General features: G+C 53.8%; 1 protein-coding gene across 1 annotated transcript in view; it reads right to left on the reverse strand.

Moving 5' to 3' along the window:
* Positions 1–15,037: 15,037 nt before the first annotated feature.
* NECTIN1 (nectin cell adhesion molecule 1) overlaps positions 15,038–21,961 on the reverse strand; it is a 72,813-nt gene continuing 65,889 nt past the window's right edge. The window contains exon 6 of the mRNA XM_069555500.1: positions 15,038–19,276. Coding sequence (XP_069411601.1) covers positions 18,732–19,276 — 545 coding nt within the window. The 3' untranslated portion in view covers positions 15,038–18,731. The remainder of the gene's footprint in view (positions 19,277–21,961) is intronic.

Raw genomic sequence — 21,961 nt, forward strand, 5'->3', positions numbered from 1 at the left:
GCCCCAGTAGATCCTCGTCCATCATCCCCCCACTGCTGCCCTCTGGAGCCCCGGTCCAGCGCCCAGCAGCAGGAGAGCTGGGTAGAGTGAAGCCACCGCCCCCCCACCCCCCACCCCGGCTTTGCTCGCAGGGAAACCAAACCTCACTGGCTTGGGGTTGGGGTCACCTGAGGTCTCAGCCAGGCTCCCCAGCCACCTAACTTCCTGCACTGATGGAGCCTCTGCTGTTCCTTCAGGTGGGGGGCGATCCAGTGGGCCAGGGTGGCCCCGAGGGGGCCTCCTCTCTCTTCTAGCCTGCTTGCAGCCCTTACATCTATGGCCTGCCTCCCTGGGGTTAGGGTGAGATGGCGCCAGTGACAGCATTAAACCAGCCAAGTCTGACCCTGCCCCACTGTGGCGCAGTGATATCAGATCTCTGCATGGAATAGAAAAATGTGAGGTCAAGGGCAGTTGAGACAATCCCTAGGGAACCGGGGGTTGGACTGAAGGCTACAATAGTCTGCGGATTCCAGAGCAGGCTGAGACACCAGGCGTGGTCGGGGTGCCAGTGGTGGGTGGAGCTGCAGCCTGACTGCCCCTCCCCCACCCTAACATACACACTGCTCCAGTCTCAGAGACAGCCTCTTGTTCAAGCCCTTGCTCTCTGTTTTGGGGACCAATATCTCTTCCTAGTCTTGGTGGGTGCCCAAAGGGGCACTTGCGTACGTGCATGCTAAGTCTCTTCAGTCACGGTCAATTCTTTGCCACACCATGGGCTGTGGCAAAGGCTCTTCTGTCCATGGGATTCTCCAGGCAAGAATACTGGCATGGGCTGCCATGCCCTTCTCCAGGGAAAAGGACCCTTACCTACCTACAAAGCTCAGGACTTCACCTGCATGATTTGAGGGTTGGCTGGGGAAGGGCTTGCCCCTCCAACCCTTTCAAGTTCTTCCCCTCCTGGTCTCCCTTTCAACATGCTCTGGCTCTTTTGGGGGAAGGGTCCTCACAGCCCAAACCCCCTCCCCTAAATTTCCTGCCGCAACCCTCACTACCTATGAAGAGAGACTCCTTCCACTCTATTTCACCTGGGACAAGATGAGCAATTTTCAAAAGGAGTGCTACTAGGAGTATTAGAAGAACAGGAAGTATATCGAGGTCATGGAGGACCGACTTCTTTTCCTGGTGTAATTTGCAGTCTAGCCACAGACCTGCTAGAAATCTCTGAAGGTCAGCACTGCTAGCAGGAGACGTGGGCTGCCCTGGGAGGAAGTGAGGTCTGTCACTGGAGGTATTCTAGCAGGGCCTTGACGCCTCCTCCGTGGGGAATGGCCTTGGAAGCTCAATACATAATGGTGATCCTTCACTTTGGCCCAGAACGTCATGGTTTACAAAAGGGCTTTTGCTTGCAGTTTTGTGTCTTTCATGTAGTCTTAGGAAATAGAGCAAGGATGGACACCACAGCTTTATAGATGAGGAAACTGAGAGGCTGGAGAGAAGAGGCTTTTAACAAAGTCACAGGGAGGTGGTGACCGCATTTGCTGGGATCCACGTTTTGAGCCACCGAGGCAGAGCTGATCTGCCTGTGGTTCCTTCCCCATTTAGTCTCTCAGAGGTGCCTATCCCGCCCACCTGCATCTCCCTCCAGGTTGGACCACTTTTGCAGGGTATATAGGAGATAGCTAGAGGTGATTCTGGAGTTCATGGGGACGCAGCAGGGCAAGCAGAAGCGTCTCTACAGGGACACCTTAGCCAGATAGACTGGGGGTGCTGGAGGCTGCCAGGTGGGGCTGCAAGGGGAAGGGGACATGAAAAGGCTAGATTCTGGAAGCAAAAGAACCAGAAGCTAAGGGGCTATCTCTGTCTCCCTGGGAGTCAGGGGTATTGATGTTCTAGCTGTCTGTCCATCCTGGGCAGGGGCCCTCTCCTTGTGGCAAATCCCCCGAATCAAGTGTGTATTGACAGTGATCCCAGTGCTGTCTGCAGTCATTGAAATCAGGGGATTTAGATATGGAAATTCTTATGCTAAAATGCCATGAAATTCAATGGTGCTTCTCTGGGTCTCCTCAAGGTGGAAGGCACAGTTGCACCTGCTCAGGAGGAGCTCAGGTTCTCAGAGGGTGTGCACTGGGCAGGGGAGAGGATGAGCTCCAGTGCCTGGGGTTGGGAGTCGTAGTGCCGAAGGCTTCGGAAATCTGGAGGGTGTTGGGATCTGGACACCTCTGCAGAGGGGCGAAAGAGTGGGTGTGTGCAAAGTTGCTTTTCGTGTCTGACTCTGTTTGACCTTATAAACTGTAGCCCACCAGGCTCCTCTGTCCATGGGGATTCTCCAGGCAAGAATACTGGAGTGGGTTGCCATGCCCTCCTCCAGGGGATCTACTAGACCCAGAGACTAAACCTACATCCCTTATTTCTCCTGCTTTGGCAGGTGGGTTCTTTAGTACCAGCGCCACCTGGGAAGCCAGAGAAGGAGTGGGGTAGCTTAGTTCTGGCAAGTTCTCTGAGTAGCACTATGGGAAGACTCAGAAGATTTAATTTGTTCACATCTCTCAAGTTGAGGGGAAAACAAACTCGAGAGAAAAAAAAATGGTTACACCTGCACTCTGGGTCCTTCTTGGGAGAAATATTGGAAGAAGTCAGACTTGGATGGGGCGTGGGCATCTGGGTGGGGGTATGGGGGGTGTGGGTTGGGGGCAGTGTGGGATGGGATTTCCTGCGCATGGGCCACAGGCATCCTAGCACCTGCCCTCATAGTAGGTCTTATTATCTCTAATTCATTCCACTTGCCCCAAATCACCAAGCTCTTAAGAGACAGGTTTGGTGACTGAACCTGGGCCTACATGACTCCCAAACTGGGCCCATCCACCTATGTTTGCATGCACCTAGGCTGGGCTTCAGGAATCCAGAATAACCTCAAAGAGGATCATGTATGTTCCAGCATTTTGTAAGTTATAAGCCGGCGTAAAACTATGGCCCTGGTGGCATTTTGTCTCCCCTCTCTCTCTATTTATTTATCTGGCTGGGTCAGGTCTTGGTTGCAGCATGTGGGATCTCTCACTGGGGCAGATGGACTCTCCAGCTGTGGCTCTCTAGTTGTAGCCTGCAGGCTCAGTAGCTGTGTCACGCAGGCTTCTCTCTAGTTGTGACTCATGGGCTTAGTTGCCCCGAGGCAGGTGGGATCGTGGCTCCCTGACCAGGGATGGAACCCATGTCCCTGCTTTGCAAGGCAGATTCTGAACCACTGGACCACCAGGGAAACCCTGATTTTGTTTCTTATTAAGGGGAGGTTCAATATAGAGCAAACAGCACTCGACTTGGAGTCAGAAGGCATAGGTCCAAGTTATCAGTCTACTACCTACCGCCTGTGTGACTGTGGGGCAGACATTTAGCCTCTCTGGGCGTCTGGTTAGTCCTTAGCTAAATGAAGCCTCTTGCTTATCTCCCCAGCTGGCTGCAAGGATCCTGGGATGCCAACTTCCTTCCAGCTGCCCAGGGCTCTTGGTCTAGTATAGCTGATTCTTGCTACAAACATTTATCTGGAGAGCCTCCCTGTGCTGGATATTCTACAACTTCAGGTCACTTCCACTTCACAATGTCGCCTCTAATACCGTCTTTTCTAGGAAATCTTTTCGCATGAGCCCTGCCTGCCTCTAATGACTCCATCTGCTCCCAAGCATGGTTCCCGAAAGCTCGGTGGACCGCACCTGGGACTCTTGGTGCTTTGTGTACTGAAACCTGTGTCAGGCCCACAATCCCCCCAGAAGTTAGGCTGGTGTGACCCCTTCTGCACTATGTGGTCAGGACATGGCGCTGCCCTTTAGGAGAGACTGTGGGCAGGATAGTTCAGTGGCCTCCGAGGCCAGACTGACTGGATGTGAAGCCCAGCTCCCTACCAGCAAGTTCTATGACTTCTGGTAACTCTCTTCATTTCCCTGGTAATAATGGTAATAGTAATTCTAAATCTGAGGTAAGGATTTAATACCCTAAAGTAATTTAAACAGTGCCTGGCACTCACTGAGTGATAAGTCTTAGCTATTATTAAAAGACCTCCATTCACTTTGTAATTTCCAAAGATTATATAAATGTGAGGAATTCTTACTGTTGTTAACTTTCTGGGACTCAGTGTAGCCATTTGTGGGTTGGGGCAAAAGATCCCATTTGTGGGTTGCTCTGGTTCTCACTGTCTGTAATTCTCAAGTAGGTAGATAGATGTCTTGCTTGGAATCAGCACAAGTTGTGCTGTAGGGGCAGTGGGATAGGGCACATGGCGGGGCACTCGGGGACCCAGGCTCGGAAGGGAGAGGCTGATCCCTGGGGAGTGATGGCAGGAAACGCGCAAGAGGAGGCAGTGGGTGTTGGAGGGTGAGCCTTCCCAGGCAGGGAGGCCCTGTGTGCCGCTTTTCCTCAGAGCCTGCAGGAGGAACAGTCCCAACCAGCTCTGGACTGCAGTTCCCTTGCAAGCGTGCGATGTCTCCTGAAAGATCTGAATATAAGGGATTCACACTTATCATTGATCAAAACTCCAAATCTTCCTAGGGTGAACTTCGTAGGAAAACCCTGGAGATAGAGATAGCAGCTGGTACTCCCTAAGTGACTTGCCTGGTGGCTCAGACGGTAAAGTGTCTGTCTACAATGCAGGAGACCCGGGTTCGATCCCTGGGTTGGGAAGATCCCCTGGAGAAAGAAATGGCAACCCACTCCAGGACTATTGCCTGGAAATCCCATGGACAGAGGAGCCTGATAGGCTACAGTCCATGGGGTCGCAAAGAGTTGGACACGACTGAGTGACTTCACTGTACTCCCTAAGTGTGCTGTCAGAGGAGACACAGGGAGCCCATTCCCAGTGGGGACCCCTTCTCTACTCAGCTTTTCTGGAGGCTTGAATCTCTGCTCTACTAGCAGAGCAGATCCGTCACTTCTCTGCAGAAGAGGGTGGCAGGGGTTATTCTCACCAGTGAGGGGGCTAGTGCCTACACTCCTCCATGTTCTCCCTGCCACAGCAAGCCAGACTCTTCTGGAAGCTGCCCCTGCCCAATACCACCCCAGACACCTGGCCTCAGAATCAGTTACAGTGGATAGAGGCGACGGAATGGGGCACAGTGATTCATCACTGTCGGGGCTGCCGGGGACCTGTCACCCCAGCCTGGCTTTATCTGCAGGGATTGCCCAGGAGAGGCCACCAAGCTCCCATCTCCCCGGCTCCTTGTTCCATGTGTATAAAGTATTGGAATCAGAGAAGTGAAGGGTGTTGCTCAAGGTCACTCTGTGAGAAGCGGCAGAAAGAGGAAGCAGAGCTCAGCATCCTGGCTCCTAGTCCAGGCATCTTTCTAGCATGTTCCCTGCCTCCTGCTTGTGGTCCAGCCCTGACCACCTGCACTTCCATGCCAACCCATTATAGTCTAATGACTAATGTGAAAAGCCCATCTGGGTGTGGCTCACGGTCCCCTGCCTCCTTTTTGGTGAAACTCCAGGAAATCTGCATTGCTTATGAATCGATTGTGTAAAGCAAAGGAAGGTCTCTCCACTCATTCCACCTGGCGTCATCATCATGACCCTTCAACAGCTCATTCCAGTCACAGGGCGTTGCTTTGTGTCTTGTGTCAGAATTCCTGATTCCTGGCCCTTTCCCCTGCTGCTCTGGGACTTCTCCTTTCTTCCTTGTCCTCTGGATCTACTCATCCTGTCCTCACCCCCCAAAGCCTCCTAGGAACCCAAAACAGGGACCCGACCTCAGAGGACCACAGTGTGGCTGGATGGACCCTCCAGAGAATGCATGACAATTTATTAAAACAATTTTTTTTTAAGTCGAGGATCCTTACAAAACCCCAAATCTCTGATAGTCTTATGGAAGTGTCGACATCCTTAGTCTTCAGGGAAATTCAAATTAAAATCACAATGAGATACCACTATGCCCTTGGCAGATGGCTAAATCTAGAAGGACAAGATGATATCAAGTGTGGGCAAGGAGGTAGGGACATTGGAACCCTCCTACACTGGAGCATACATTGGCACAACCATTTTGGAAAGCTGGCTGTATCCGTTAATCCTAGTGGGCTTCCCCAGTGGCTCAGGGGGAAAGAATCTGCCTGCAATGCAGGAGCCTCAGGAGACACAGATTCAGTCCTTGGGTTGGGAGGATCCCCTGGAGGAGGGCATGGCAACGCACTCCAGTGTTCTTGCCTGGAGAATCCCATGGACAGAGGAGCCATGGGCTACAGACCGTTGGGTTGAAAAGAGTGGGACACAACTGACGTGACTTGGTACACGCCCACGTACTAATCCTAATTCCACCCTTGCACACACACAAAAGAGAAATGAGTAAGTGCCCCAAAGTCACATACAAGCTTCTTTGTAGTAATTTTACTCGTAATTGCCCCAAGCTGGAAACCACATGTATATCCCCTGAGGTCAGGGTAGAGGGCTGTCTTGAGGCACATTCACACAGTGGAATAAGGAAAAACACACCACACAGGTACATCGCACAGACAGCGGATTGAGTGGAGCAACCCAGACACACAAGTAAGTACACACTCTGTATGATTCCATTTATGTGACATTCCAGAATGGGGGTGTTGCCTGGGAGGGAGTTTGAGCGAGCCTCTGTGACTTGATCCGACAAGGGTGTTTATATATGATATGTGTGCTTAGTCACTCAGTCATGTCTGTCTCTTTGCAACCCCATGGACTGCTGCCTTGCCAGGCTCCTCTGTCCATGAGATTCTTCCAGGCAAGAATACTTGAGTGGGTTGCCATGCCCTCCTCCATGGAATCTTCTCAACACGGGGATCAAACCCCGGCCTCCCGCATTGCAGGCGGATGCTTTACCCTCTGAGCCACCAGGCAAGCCCATATATGACATGGATGTATACATATAAAGCTGTTCCCTTAAGGTTTGACACTTTGGGAATTCCCTGGTGGTCCAGTGGTTAGGACTCCATGCTTCCACTGCAGGGTTCGTGTCCAAAAACAAATAAATACATAAAATAATATGAAGAGCTCAAAGAAAATAAGACACACCCCAGGCTCAACCCCAGACACCACCTTGCTGACGCATTCCAGACCAGGGCTTAAAAAAAAAAAAGATTTGACACTATAGTGTTTGTCATCTTTAATAAACATTTTTTAAAGCTAAGAATTTGTTGTTGTTTAGTCACTAAGTTGTTCTCACTCTTTTGCAACCCCATGGACTACACCTTGCCAGGCTTCTCTGTTCATGGGATTTCCCAGGCAAGAACACTGGAGTGGGTTGGTCGCCAAGTCCTCCTCCAGGGAGTCTTCCTGACCCAGGGATCAAAGAGCCTGCTCTGGAGAAAATGTGGCCTCATGTTCCCGCAGCTGGCCCCAGTTCCCCACCACCAAGAGATATCTTAGCGCAGGGATCCCCACCAAGGCCACGGTCGTGAGGGTGTCCCTCCCTCCAGCTAGCAGCTAGTCATGTAAGATGATGCAAATCAGGGAGGAAGAAACTCAGTGGTCACCCCATAGCCAGGAAGGCGTATAGCTGGGATTCTACCTGGACTTGGTGAGAGTCCTAATGCCTGAAGTTTCCATGACAGGTTCTGTTTCCCTGCTGCAGTTTGCTGCTGCTTAGGGAAGACGCTCAGTGGTAAAAATAATAGTAAGAGCTAATATTATCCTAGCTTAACTGAGCACTCACTCTGTTCCTGGCATTGTGTTAAGTACCTTACAAGGATGTGAAAGTGTTAGCTGCTTAGCTGTGTCTGACTCTTTGTGATTCCATAGACCCCCCTGCAAGGCTCCTCTGTCCATGGAATTATCCAGGCAAGAATACTTGTCATGACCTTTTCCAGGGGATCTTCCCAATCCAGGGATCAAACCTGGGCCTCCTGCCCTGTAGGCAGATACTTTACCATCTGAGCCACCAGGGAAACCCAAAGGATGATTCTCCTTTAATCCCTACAGCAGCCCTCTGTGGTGGGTGCCACTGTTATCTACTTTACAATGAACTTTCTCTCTATATATAGCTATCTTTATTTATCCCAGAATTCTGTTCACCTGGATTGAGAAATAAAGTCCAGGGAAGGCAAGCGACTTGCCCAAGGTCCACACAGCCCACTAGTGGTAGAACTAGGGATTGAATTGAGGCCATCAGACCTTAAAGCCCTGCCTCTTTCCTTTCACCAGGTTTTCAATAAATGTCTGCTGTGAACTAAACTGATGATAGAACCAGCATCTGAAAGAATCACAACAGGCTGAAATGCCGCCTCTGTCATTAAGATAAAACACAGCAGAGATATATGAAAATCACCACATTTAGGGGGAAAAAATTGACAGCCCAAGCACAGGGGGAGAGAGATTTGCTTAGAGGCAGCACACCAAAAAAGACTCACAGGCTTACTCATCCGTCTACCCACCATCCATCCAGAGATTTAACCACCAGAATGAAGTCCCTCTGTGGTCCATGCCACCACCATGAGGTCAGCTGGGTTGGCTGTGCCCACAGAGCAAGAGAGAGTAGACCAGGTTCAGGGAAGACATGCAGATAATCCCCTACTCCTCCACCCCCATCCCCTGCTGGTCAGATCAGTTCCAGGAAACTGTATTTATGCCCTGGCCCTCAGAATGGGAGGGAGCCAGTAATGGTTTTTTTTTTTTTTTTTAGGAACAGCTGGAGTAGCTGGGATTTTTTTAAACTCTGTTTTTAGAGCAGTTTTAAGTTTCTGGCAAAATTGAGTGAAAGATACAGAGACTTCCCATATATCCCCCTGCCCCTCAAATATTCACAGCCACTGCTACCTAAATCCCACACCAGAGCTGTGTATTTGTTACAATCAATGAATGTTTATAGCTAGATGCTCTATGACTGCCCAGGTTCAAAGATTACAGGCATTTTTGATGCAGGTTTGAGACTTTCTCTGTGCTGGGCATTGTGATAATACTTTCTCACAGCTATTGGTCAACTCAGCCAAGACTTGAACCCAGGTTTGCCCGACTCCTGAGTCCGGGGTCCTAACAGATGTGTTGCGAAGTGGCCTGATGCCTAGAGCAGAGGAAGAAACCTACAGAAACGAGGTTTGGACAGGAGTTGTTGTTGTTTAGCCTCTCAGTCGTGTGCAAATCTTTGTGACCCCATGGACTATAGCCCGCTAAGTTCCTTTGTCCAAGGTATTTCTCTGGCAAGAATACTGGAGTGGGTTGCCATGCCCTCCTCCAGGGTATCTTCCCGACCCAAGGATTGAACTGGGTCTCCTGCATTGTCAGGTGGGTTCTTTACCTCTGAGCCAACTGAGAAGTGAAGGACTGTCCTAGGAAGGCCAGGCTGTGTATCTTCTCTGGGAAATACCTAGACTAATGGGTAAAACTTAGGGGAGGGAAATTTCGTCTGAATAGAAAAGTGGCCCTCTGGTGGTGGGGCTTAGCTCCAGAGGTAGTGAGCTGCCCATCTTTAGAGGCACCAGGGATGCTTGGGGACAGCCCTCCCTCGGAAAGTTTGGGCCACACCCCCTGCAAAGTTTCGTGACTCTCACTTGGATGAGTTCAGTTTGTTGGATGTTTATTGGCCACCTGCTTTGCCCTCCCTGGGATGGGTGCTAGGGATGGATAAGTCAAGATGCCTGCCCCCAAGGGCGTGCAGCCTGGTGGGGAGGCAGCTGGTGTGGCTCCATCACTTGCTGACTCTTTTCTCATCAATGGAGGCTCTCTTGCGGCTGAAGGCCCCATGGAGATGAGCTGGCCACTAACTGAGGGGACAGTGTGTGTGCGAGGAGTTCAGGCTGAGGGCACCCCAGCCTGCAGTCAGCCTGAGTCAAGTCATCCCCTCCAAGGTCTGTGTTCCCTGTGGAATAGAACACCTTGCTCAGAGAAGGCTCTGGGGGCTGGAGGGGGTCCTCCAGCCAGTCCTTGGGCAGAGAGGAAAGGGCTCCTGGGGTGCTGCCTCCCCCTGCACCTCTCTCGGAGGGCCCTCCCTCATCTTTTCACAGGGCCCTGAGGGGACTGTCACTTTTCTTCATAAACTTCATTCACTTCTTCTAAGGTGGCAACACTATGGAGCAAGGTCTCCATTCGGGATGGACCTGCAGGACTGCCTGCCTGGGCTTTCAGAATCCCACTTTGCTTTCTGACAGGTGCCCAGAGGCCAAGGGTTCAGAAATGTTCTGAAACCAGAAAATCTGCTTTGTTAGCATTACAAGCACAGCTCCGTCCTGGCTCCTCAATTTCCTCCAGGGACTGGCCTCTGTTGCGGTCACTGTCACCTGGATCCCGTCTCAGGCGGGATGAGGATGAGGATGATGAAGACAATTGATGATGACGATGGTACATAGCATATTTGGTACTCAAACTCTTCTGTGCCTTAATGCACCAACGTGCCTACCTCCCCACCCTTCAGTCCCAGTTTCTTAAGATTTGCCTCTTCCTCATGATTGACACTTCAGATGACCTCTGCCTCTACACTAGGGGCTCTGAATCTGGCTGTCCATTGGACCTCTTGGGTGTTTTTTGAAAATATACCTGTCTGGGGCCCACTCCAGAGCTCTGATCCTACTGGCCTGGGGTGGGGCCTGGATATTTGATATTTAAAATCCCTAGGTGATTTAGGTTGTGTGTCCAGGGTTGAGTTCTCTGGCTCAGTGGAGCCTGTGATATGTGTGTTGATGATGCCCTGGGGCTGGTTCCTGAGCCAAGCAATGTGTCCCCATTCCTAGATGTTTCCCAGCTCAAGAGGAGCTTGGATGCAGCCGGGCCTGTGGGGCCAGGGTAGATGAGGCCCCAGGGAATGAAGGGAGGGCACCCTCCAGCTGGGGAGGAGTAGCTGGCAGAGAGGAGGGGAGGGAGAAGGTGGTGCCTGCAGTTTCTCATCTGGGAGTTGATGGTGGAGGGTTGGGGGAGTAGGATTTGACCAAGGGTGTGGCATCAGGACTGTCAATCAACACAGAAAGTAAGGTTTGAGGGTCGTATAAGCCAGGACTAAGGTGGAGGCCAAGAGCTGCTCCCCAGAAGCCTCTGGCTATGGGGACAGGGCAGAGGGGGTTGTTGAGGAGTCTGGCTGGGAGCACTTTCCTCAAGCTTCCCCAGAGCCCCTTTCTCCTCCACTTTCCCACCCAACTGTGTGCCTTTCTTTCCACAAAACCAGCACAGACACCACCTGCGATATTATGACTTATAACAGGGAGTATATACTTGACCTTCATCCTGTTCCTGGTACAAATCCTAAAACTTTTGAAATTTCCTAGGGAATAGGAGTGACAAAAGTGTCTTGATTTTCTTAAGACACCCCTTTCAACCACATTTGAGTCCATGTTAATGAGTTGACTTTGGGAAAGCACCTAGGATCCGGATTGGTTGCCAGGCGAAAGAACCATGCGATTAGGGGCTGGGAATTTTCAGCCCCATCCCTGATATCTGGGGAGGGGAGAGGGGCTGAAAACTGAGTTCAGTCACCAATGGCCAATAAGTTAATTGATCATGCCTATGTGATGAAGCCTCCATAAAACCCCAAAAGGATGGGTTTGGAGGGACTTTTTGTGCTGGGAGAGGGTACTTCCTGGAGAGGGCATGGAGGATCCATGCCCCTTCCTGTATACCTTGCCCTCTGCATCTCTTCCATCTGGCTGTTCCCAGTTTGGATCCTTTTACACTAAACCAGTTATCTAGTGAGTAAACCATTTTCCTAAATCTATGAGCTGCTCTAGCAAATTAATCAAAGGTAGGGAGGGAATCATGGGAACCTCTGATTTCTTAGCCAGTAGGTCGAAAGCACAGGGAAACCATCTGGACTTGTGACTGGCGCCTGAAGCAGGAGAAGTCTTCTGAGGCTGAGCCCTCAGCTTGTGAGATCTGATACTACCTCTGGGTAGGTTCTGTTAGAACTGAGTTGCTTGCTTGGTGGGGTGGGATAAAAAACTACATCAGAATTCGGACCAGAGTCACTTTGCTTCTTCTAGGAAGTCCCCATGGGCTCTAGTGGGCTTTGACGGCTCCACTTGACACCAAGCGTGGCTTCTGAAAGCCCTGTTTATGCCCCGTGGGTGTTCACACCACCTCGGCGGCAGGGAACTGAGACACTCGTGCCTGGTGCTACTCCTTCCTCTGGACTCCTCCTGCTCCTACTGCACACGGTCTTGCCCTTTAGCATGTTCAGCACATGCTTTCTGATGGTCTGGTTGCCAAACTTTAGTTTCCTTTCTAGGCTTCAGTTCTCCATGTGCTGAATCAGTGTATTGAACTAGAATGATCTCTTTTAGAACAATTAATATAAGATCACTGCAGAGGGTGATTGCAGCCATGAAATTAAAAGACGCTTGCTCCTTGGAAGGAAAGTTATGACCAACCTAGACAGCATATTCAAAAGCAGAGACATTACTTTGTCAACAGAGGTCTGTCTAGTCAAGGCTATGGTTTTTCCTGTGGTCATGTATGGATGTGAGAGTTGGACTGTGAAGAAAGCTGAGCACTGAAGAATTGATGCTTTTGAACTGTGGTGTTGGAGAAGACTCTTGAGAGTCCCTTGGACTGCAAGGAGGTCCAACCAGTCCGTTCTAAAGGAGATCAGTCCTGGGTGTTCATTGGAAGGACTGATGCTAAGGCTAAAACTCCAGTACTTTGGCCACCTCATGCGAAGAGTTGAATCATCAGAAAAGACCCTGATGCTGGGAGGGATTGGGGGCAGGAGGAGAAGGGGACAACAGAGGATGAGATGGCTGGATGGCATCACCAACTAGATGGACGTGAGTCTGAGTGAACTCCAGAGTTGGTGATGGACAGGGAGGCCTGGCGTGCTGTGATTCATGGGGTCTCAAAGAGTCAGACAAAACTGAGTGACTGAACTGAACTGAACTGAATATAAGATGCTAAATTGCAAGTTGGCCTGGAATACTCTTAGTATACCTCTGGTCTGGAGAACTCCTACACATCCTTCAAGCCCCAGGGGACATGTGACCTCATCTACAAGCCTTTCAGACCTTCCCAGACAAAATTAGGCTTGGCTGTTCAGTGCAACCATGGCACTTTGCACATGGCTTTGCTTCAGTCCGTGGCTAGTGTGGCATGGTTTAAGACCCTGGAGGATCTGAACTCTTTGGAAGCAGGGATTCTGGGTAGGACTATCACAGTGTGGCACAGTGCCTGGCTCAGGGTGGCCAAATGAGTGGATTTCATGAGAGGGTAAATGAATCCTTCAATTCATCAAGTTCTTTCCCTTAACCATCTGCAGAGGGTAAGGTAAGGAGGATGGGAGAGAGGCTGCCATGATTTCCAGAGAGGAGCTCTGGCCACCCAGCTATCTAAGTTCTAGTCCCATAGTTGAGGTAGGGCACTGATGGGCACACCCCAGGGGGACCTTAGCCTCTCAGATGAATCCTGTGTCTAAGCCATCCAGGGTCTGGTCCTCTGCTCTGCTGAGGGTGGAGATGGGTAGGGGATGAGGGCAAGGGCTGAGGTTTGGGCAGAAGTACTCTAAAGTGAAAGTGACAGTGAAGTCGCTCAGTCGTGTCCGACTCTTTGCGACCCCATGGACTGTAACCTACCAGGCTCCTCTGTCCATGGGATTTTCCAGGCAATAGTACTGGAGTGGATTGCCATTTCCTTCTCCAGCAGATCTTCCCGACCCAGGGATCGAACCCAGGTCTCCCACATTGTAGACAGACGCTTTACCGTCTGAGCCACCAGGGAAGTACCCTAACTAGCTGGATATTCTTCCAAAGCCTAGCTCGACTAGAAAGCTAGGTATGTCCCAGCCTTCTGGTGCCCTGGGGGATGGGGCTGGGTCTGGCTTCGCCAACCTGGAGAGGCTGTGCCTGGGACTAATCGGCTTGCCCTCCTTCCACTGCCACAGAAAGTCTTGGCTAATTTGCCGGAACGTTCTAGTTAAATGCCAATTAGGACATCCTGTCCATTGCTCTCTTCCAATGTATTAATAATGTAATTAAGCATTTATTGCCTGCACAAATTAAAAATTAACTTAAATGGACAGCCTGGAAAACTGAGGAAGTGACCGCTTAAGCGACCAATTTGCATCTCATTCAACTATCAATATCAATATGCCCTGGGGTGCTGGGTTTGGCCTTTGAATGAGGGGCCCAGGCAGCTGCCAGCAGCTGCTAGCTTCTCCTACTCCCGCCTCTAACTCTTCCAGCCCCATTCCTAGGTGTGGAGGGTGTGGTCTTGCCCCAGAGGAGCTGGAGGGCTTGCTGCTGGGCCTCCGTGTAGGCTTCCAGCATCCCCACCCGCTTTTCTCAGGGGGGGTATGGTGTGGATTTCACTGAAAGGAGATGCCGCTGGGGTGGCTGGCAGGGAGGCGGTCACTGAAGCCCCTGCCACTCCCACCCCAGGATCGATTTGTCCTGCATTCCAGCCCAGGAGATGGGAAGCAGATGGTACTGGATGGGGAGCAAGAGACCTTCCTCCAACCAACCTTCTGGCGGGGGTGGGTGGGGGGTGGGGGGGTGGGGGGGGAGGTGAGGTGGGGTCTCTGAGAGCTCGCAGGGGATGCAGCCGGCAGGATCCTCCCCAAAGATGAAAGGATAAAGCTCTTGTCTCTGTCCTCTTCCTGGGGATCTGTCTAACATGACAGGTGTGGCACTGCTGGCTCGCTCCTCCTAACAGCCACAGGAGGGGACTCGGCAGGGAGCAGGACAGTGGGGAGGTGGGGTGAGGCATGCTGAAGGAACTTGAGTGGGAGCTCTGGGGCAGGAGGACAGGGGATCCAGCCAGCACAGGCCCCTCCCTAGCACGATCGGTCTCCCCAGTATCTCAACATGCAGGTCCTCACTGCTTGTGCCTGAACAGCCAAGCCATCCCGAGGGTGCGGGCCACACACCCTCGTGTGGAAGATGGTTCAGTAGCAGCCTGTGAGCTGTGGTGAGGACCCAGGTGGGACTCGCATGTTCGCTCTTGGGTCTCCTGCAAGAGGGTAGGGGTGGGGGCTCCTCTGCCCTGTGCAGGGGGTCCTTCGGGGTACGAGTCACTGTCCCAGAACCACTGGACCTGCGGCATAGGGTGGGGGCTGCCTTCCTTGCTTCTTCCAGCTGTACCCTGCCCCGCCCCAACAGCCGTGGGTAAGGACCCAGCTCCGGAGTGATTCGAGGCAACCAGGGAACCAGGGTTGTTTTAAAGACTTTATTTATAAAAAAGTACAATTTTTTTTTCCTCAGTACGTTTTTCAACCCATCATTTTTTTTTTCTTATACAAGTAAAAGGGGGTGACGCAAACACCCCCTGGGTTAGAACCAGGAGAATCTGCAGGGCGGTCCCTGGACCAAAGACGAAAACAGTGACTAAGAAATTGAAGCAACGGTAGTGCATCACACTTTGTGGGGGTGGGGGAAGGGGGGCAGCTTCTCCTGGATTTTCTTTCCATTTATACAAAAAAAAAAAAAAAAAAAGAAAACCATTTTTGTTTTCCTGGCCAAGAATCCCATTCCTCACAGCAGGAGTTGAAAGAGCAGCAGCACCGGTGGGATGGGGCTCCTTTGGCCTCACACTCGGGGCACGGCAGCAGCAGCGAGGTCCCAGAAATGCCTTATGCCACAGGGACCCCTGGCACAACTCCAACTTCCTGTGGGCCTGGGCCCTGGGGGGCCCACCTGCAGGCTCCTGGGGGCAGTCAGGCCTAGGAGGTCTCTGCGTGGCTTCCAGGAGGCCTGGCAGCCCTCCCTTCCTGCCAGGCGAGCTGCCCACATCACCTCACTCGATCCCCAATTCCTCTGCTTGGGAGGATGGCAGAAGATTTATTGCACCAGTGACTCGGGCACATGGCAGGGGTTGGCGGGTGCGGGGGAGGATGGGGGGCACGCGCCTGGGAGACAGGGCCCGGGTGCGTCTTTCTTATGGGCCGAGTGCTGGGACATCCGTTTTTCCTGAAGGGCTTTCAGCAGGTCCAGGCCAGCCCCCTGGTGTGTCTGCGGGGCTGGGGGTGAGCGCCCGTGTACGGGCTGGGCACCTGTGCAAACGTGCACGCATGGACTGGGCCTGACGTGGCTGCACGTGCATGCCTGCGTTCCCCGATTCTGTGCTGCTGCTCTTCAGATCCTTCTGATCAAAGGGGACTCAGAGGGTTGTTACACATTAGAACAATATCAAAATCTTAAGGAAAGGGGTGGGTATCGGTGGAGTAGGGGAGGGGGCGGGCAAGGACCGTGAGGGTCACAGAGGCAGGATGACAAGTGGGGAGGCCTTGGCACAATGAAGACCAAGTTTATTTCATTTCCAGCAAAAGGCAGAAGCTCAGTTCATGCTGGGGGCATGGAGGAGAAGCAAGACGTCCTGGTCTCTGTTGGGCCAGACCCCCTCCCCCACTTCCCATGCCAGCTGCCTGCTGGCCCAGCAGTTGTAGCCACCTCCCCGCAAACTCAGGGCACACAAAACCCTGTCTCTGCAGCTCCAAGTGCTGACCCCGGTCTCATGCGCGCTCTTGGTCCCAGGTAGCAGCACCCCGGCTGGGCACGCTGCTGATGGGCCTCTGGCAAGTCTGGAGCCTCCCACGTGGCCCACACATGTGGCACGGACCCCCAAATTTGTGCTTTGCTGGAGGGGAGGGCTGGGAGTTGCCTTAAGGGGGACTCAGTGCTTTGGCTAGGCCTGAGGGCCTCCTAAGTCCATCACAGAAAGAGGAGGAGAGGGTGGCAGTGCAGGATAAGGGAGACACAAGAGGAGTCCATCAGTCTTGTGATTTCAAGGGGGTGGAGAATGCCTCTATCAGGCAGGCCCCTGGGACCTCCCCCTGCTAGGGGACAAGTGGGCCAAGCAGAGGGGCCAGAATGGTATGAGGCGGGATGGGGCAGTGATGTAACATGGAAAAGCTCCTCTGCCCTGGGGTGAGGGGACACTAATACTGCTGGGAAATGCAGCCCAGCTCCTCCACCCTCTCTGCCCTGTGGCTAGAAAGACCCCAGAATTTTCTCCCAACTCCACCCCATCCAGTACCCCCAATGCCAAGAGAGGGGAGCGCCGCCCCAGGGCTGGCATGGCTTCAGACTTCTGCTACGTGGCTACTGGGTGGACTGGGCGAGGGCTAGGGCAGCGGGGGCTGGGCGAGAAGGGTCACCCAGCTGGTGGGTCCAGGGTCACCAGGGCAGAGATGGAGCTGGCTAGGGGTTCAATAGCAGCACCAGGGAGGGGAGGAGTAGGATAGGGGGTTGGGGACTCCCTTGGGAAGCCTATGGCAAGGGTCGGTTGGTGCCCGTGGGGCACAGAGTGGTCTGCCTCCCTCCCCTCAACACTGGCCACCCTACAGAGCCTCTGCACCCTGGGCTAAGTTCACCAGAATCCTCGCAGGCAGACACGAACCTGCCTCTCCCATCCCAGGGTCTCTCCCATCCAGAGTGCTGGGGGGGACGGGCTGGGCAGATGGAGGAACTGAGGCACTTTGAGCCGGGGGAACAGAGGGGGCCCACGAGGGGCCTTCCTCCAGGGTGTCTTGGGTGACTGACAGGAACCCAGAGCCCCATTCAAAAAGGGAATCTACAACTCAAAGGGAAAGCATCTCCAGGGCTCCCCCACCACCCCATCCAGAATGATGACCAGGGAGAACAGAGCGGGTTGTGAGTAGGAACGGCTGACTCAGGATCCTTGGCCCCGCCTCCCCTTGTGCTGTCCTTCTCGTGGGTGGGCCAGGACACCCTGCACTCTAGTCTCACCAGCCCACGATGGTGGAGCTCCTACTGTGCTCCTCCTCCACTCCCGGACGTCACTCCTTTCTGGCGTCCCAGCTCTGACTCCCCAAGAGAATCAAGAGTTGCTAGTTCTTGATAGATAGGGAGAAATTCAAGAAACTTCCATGCTGTAGGAAGTGGCTAAGGGCCGGCCTGAGATGCCAGGGTGGAGGCACCTAGGGGGTTTGCCTCAGCTCTCCCTGGAAGCTTCTGAAGGCTGCCCCTCGCCCCTGTCCCATCCTCCGCTGGAAGGAGGGGGAGAGGCGGAGCAGAGAGGTGGGCCTTGGGCAGTGTCCAGCCAGGGTAAGGCATGTGACCCCAAGGGGAGCACGGGGTAGACACGAACGCCGTGTGTGTGCATGTAGGTGTGGGTGTGTGTTGGTAGAGGTGCATGGGAAGTGTGGGCCAGAGTGACCTGGAGTCCTGCTATGTGGGGTGCAGACGGGCGAACAGGAACCACCAGAGCTGTGCCAACTTAACTCTCGGGAGGCCGATGAGGGAAAAAAACAAGGAAAACCAGCCTTCAGGAAAACACACTGCCCAAGGCTCCAGGTGGGGACCTCAACTTGATTCACCTAACGAACAAAGACAGCCCTGGGTGCTTTGGAAAAGCCATCCCCACCCCCTACCTCTGGCATGCCATGGCTGCCTAGACCAGGGGTCCAAACTCCTACTGTGTCAGCTCATGGTGGGATGGGGAGGTTGCTGGGTTCCCTCTCCCAGGGAAAAATGAGCAGCATCTGGGGTCCAGGGGAGGGGGCTGTTCCTCTTGGAGCCCCTTCAGCCGTCCACCAGCAAGGGGAAGGACACGAACAAATTCCAGTGTTGGGGGCAGGGGAGGGCTGGCTCCCCAAACCCTGGAGGGATGCCCAGGTACACAAGACGAGAACAGGGCTCGCTGCAGAGGGCGGCAGGAAGGGGGTGGTCTGGCAAGGAAAGGTACAGCAACACCGAAGCCACAGTGAACACAACACCATGGGGCAGGGCCGGGGGCAGGGAGGAAATCAAAACAAAGCCAGGTCGTGTGCCCTGGGCTCCCAGGTTCCCCGGGCAGCTGCGTGAGTCTCTGGCGAGCTCCTGGAGTGGGCGGCGGGGGCAGGCAGGGGGCGTGCGGGTGGGGCTGGGGCGGAGGCTCTGGACAGGGGTCTACACGTACCACTCCTTCTTGGAAATGAAAGACCCGTCGTTCTGAGAGACCATGTTCTCGGCCAAGTCCAGCTGCTCAGGGTCGTACTGGTAGCCCAGAGTCCGGTCCCCGTAGCCGTCCTGACGGGCCTCAGCCTCGTCCACCGTGAAGTAGGGCCGCTTGGCGTCCTCGTCGTACTTGGGGTGGGGGCCGCCCACCTTGCGCTCGCCCCCTCCACCCTCCTCCTCCTCCTCCTCCTCGTAGCTGCTCCCGCCCAAGGGGCCGGCTTTCTTGTCGTCGTCCGAGTCCTCCGGGTACTGCAAGCTCTGGGCCATGGGCGGGTGGTGCTGGGGGACGCCCGCCTTGCTGTAGCCGTTGCCGTACACATGCTTCTTGGTGCTGTAGTCGCCCTTGAAGGTGTGCCGGCGCCGGCGCAGGGCCACCACGATCCCGCCGACCACAATCAGCACCAGCAGGACGCTCCCCACCACGCCCCCAACGATGGCCGTGGGCACTGGCCCGGCGCGCCGCCCGTGTTCGGGAGGAGACGGGGTGTAGGGGAACTCTGGGTGAGGAGAAGAGAAGGAGGGGGACAGTGTCAATGCCTGCTCGGCGGCTGAGTCAGCAGGGGTGGCAGGGGAGGAAGGCGAGAGGGAGACGGGGAGGCGAAGGCAGGAAGTGAGCCCAAGGCCAGCTCTTGTTCTAGAGGCGCCCCAGCAACCCCAACCCCGCAAATCCAGGAGACCAGAAAGCGCGCTGGTAGCTGGAGCTGGAGAAGACAGGGGAGGAGACAGTCCCGTGGCCCCAGAGCCTCCACACTGACTTTCTCCTTGAAGGGGAGCCAGTCCAGCCACGACCCGCTGTCCACGCCAGTCGCATGACACCCAGTGTCCCTGACACCCTGTAAAGCAGTATGCTATTCATTTCCAGCTGGCACACGACGAGACAGGGCTTACAGAGGCTAAGTAATTTTCCCAAGGTCACCAGCCAATGACACATCGTTCTCTTGCACGGAAAGCCTGTGCGGAGGTCACCACTGCCCCTCTGCCCACACCTGCTGGTCGCTGTGCCCTAGCAGCACGCCTTGGCTCCTGAGACGCCGAGCCTAGCGCAGACTGGGCGCCCCATGCCTGACTTCATCTGCTCCCAGGGTACAGAGAGGAGGATGGGTGCCCCAGTGCTGGCCCTGTAGATGCCCTGTGTGTGCCAGAAACCTGGGCTGTGGTTCTTGGCTGCGTTCTGGCCCTGCAGGGCAAGGTGGGGGCCGGGGCTGCAGCCAACGTGGGCTACGAGCAGAAGACACTGAGCATGACCGTGCAGAAAGGGGGTGTGAGAGCACGTGAGCACCAAAGATGACAAGTATACACAGGAGAGCGCGTGTGCGGGCACACGCCCTTGCTGTCACACCAGCCCACATACCTATGCTGCTGTGATGAGTGTGTGTGTACAAATATGTGCACGCTAAGGATGGAGGAGAAACTAGAAGGCAGGAAAAGTGAAAAGAGAAAGGAAGAGGGTGGGTGAGGAGGGAAGACCGGGTTGGTGCCCCTGGGGCCAGGCCAGAGGCTGAAGGGGTCCCCAGGTGAGGCTGAGGGAGGCGTGCCCAGCACCGCCACAGGGTGGCACTGGAGACCGCGGCTGGCCTTGGACAGGAGGAGCCAGTGGGCAGGTCTGGGGCAGGCCTGGGCGGCAGACCTTGGCTGCTCTCAGCCCTCCTCTCTTCTGGCCAAGGGAGAGGGTCGATGTGGGCCTATGTTTTGGCCTCTGGGAATCGGTTTCTGCCAGCTCACTCCCTGATTCAGCATCACTCACTCCGTGGGAATCCTGTTCCTCCTATGAGGCCAGTCCCTCCTCCCAGAAGTGGAGCTGGTCTGGGGTGTGAGTATGTGGTGTGCTGTCTGCAGCGGCGGGAGCAGGGCAGGGATTCTAGAAGAGAAGATGAAGGGCTGTCCAGGAGCTCATGCTAGAAGGGCTAGTGAAAACATGGGGACCACATGAAGGGGTCCGTTTCCGTAAAGACAAAGCAAATTGGGTGATTAAGTAGTTAATCCCGCTAGGGGATTGTAAGTAGAAAAAATGTGGGAGACCCCTGTAAGCTAATGATTACTCAAGAAAGCAAGTTTGCTTAACCACAAAACCAAGCAGGCTTGCGTAGCAAAAAATCCCTGCAACAGAAGCTCAGGACCTGCCCCAGGCAATAAAACAGTGGTGACACGAGGCCCACATTCTGACCAGTGAACTCAGTAAATTAACGATCCCTAGGACATGGTCTCTGCACACATATAAAACAGCAATTTGTGGACCTAGCTTGACCGTGTGGGGACAAGGAAACTTCCCTGCTCAACCTGGAGGAAGAGCTGATGATGGAAGCATGACGCCTGCTTAAGAATGACAAAGATGTCTTCTCTCTCTTCCCACTTTTTTTTTATTATAAAACTGTAGCTCAGTAAGTTTTTAGAGTGTGGCACCCCCTCACCCACCTGCTTGTAAGCCTCACAAGCATCCTAGTCTAATAAATCACTTCTTATCTATCACTTTGCTTCTTGCCGTGCTGAGACCTATGGTACCAGAGCTCTTCAGAGCCCCCGAAATGCCACTCGATGGTTTCAGAGCCACCCAGCAGCTCCTGCTCCCGGCCTCTCGCAGGGGGAAGTTGGTAGAAAGAAGCGCACCCCGTGAAGACTCAGCTTCCCACTTGTCACCGTGTCCTTGGTGCAGGTCACCGAGTGGCTGCCCAATAAATGTTTATGGAATATTTGTCCTCACCGCCCACTTCCAGAACAATGTCCCTGAAGCTCAAGTGTCTTCTCCTGGTTCACCAGGTCCCATCTGTCTACTGCCTTGAAAAGGGCTCCACACCTGCTCCCTGTGAGGTGGGAGCTGCCGCCACAAGAAATGCCCACGAGGCAGCTGGCAGGAACCTGACGGCCTCTGTACTTTCAACCTGCCAGCTTCCTCTTCAGTTCTCACCCCATACCTGTGTGCTCTTGCCTCTTGCCACCTGCCTCATCATCGCTCCACCCACCCGCCGACTCACCCATCTACTCAGCAAACACGTACCGACCATCTATTTATTTCACTAGTCACAGGATACAAATAACTCAGGACCCAGCTGAGGAACCAAATGACACTCTTAGGCAAAGCAGCATGCAGACATCAAGGGTGCTGGTGGTTAGGGGCTTTAGGAGTGCAGGGCAAGAAAGCATTGTGGCCTGGCGCTTGGAAAGGCTCTTTGGAGGAGAGAAGACTG

This window comes from Ovis canadensis, chromosome 15, assembly GCF_042477335.2.
Source record: "Ovis canadensis isolate MfBH-ARS-UI-01 breed Bighorn chromosome 15, ARS-UI_OviCan_v2, whole genome shotgun sequence".
Lineage (NCBI taxonomy): Eukaryota > Metazoa > Chordata > Mammalia > Artiodactyla > Bovidae > Ovis > Ovis canadensis.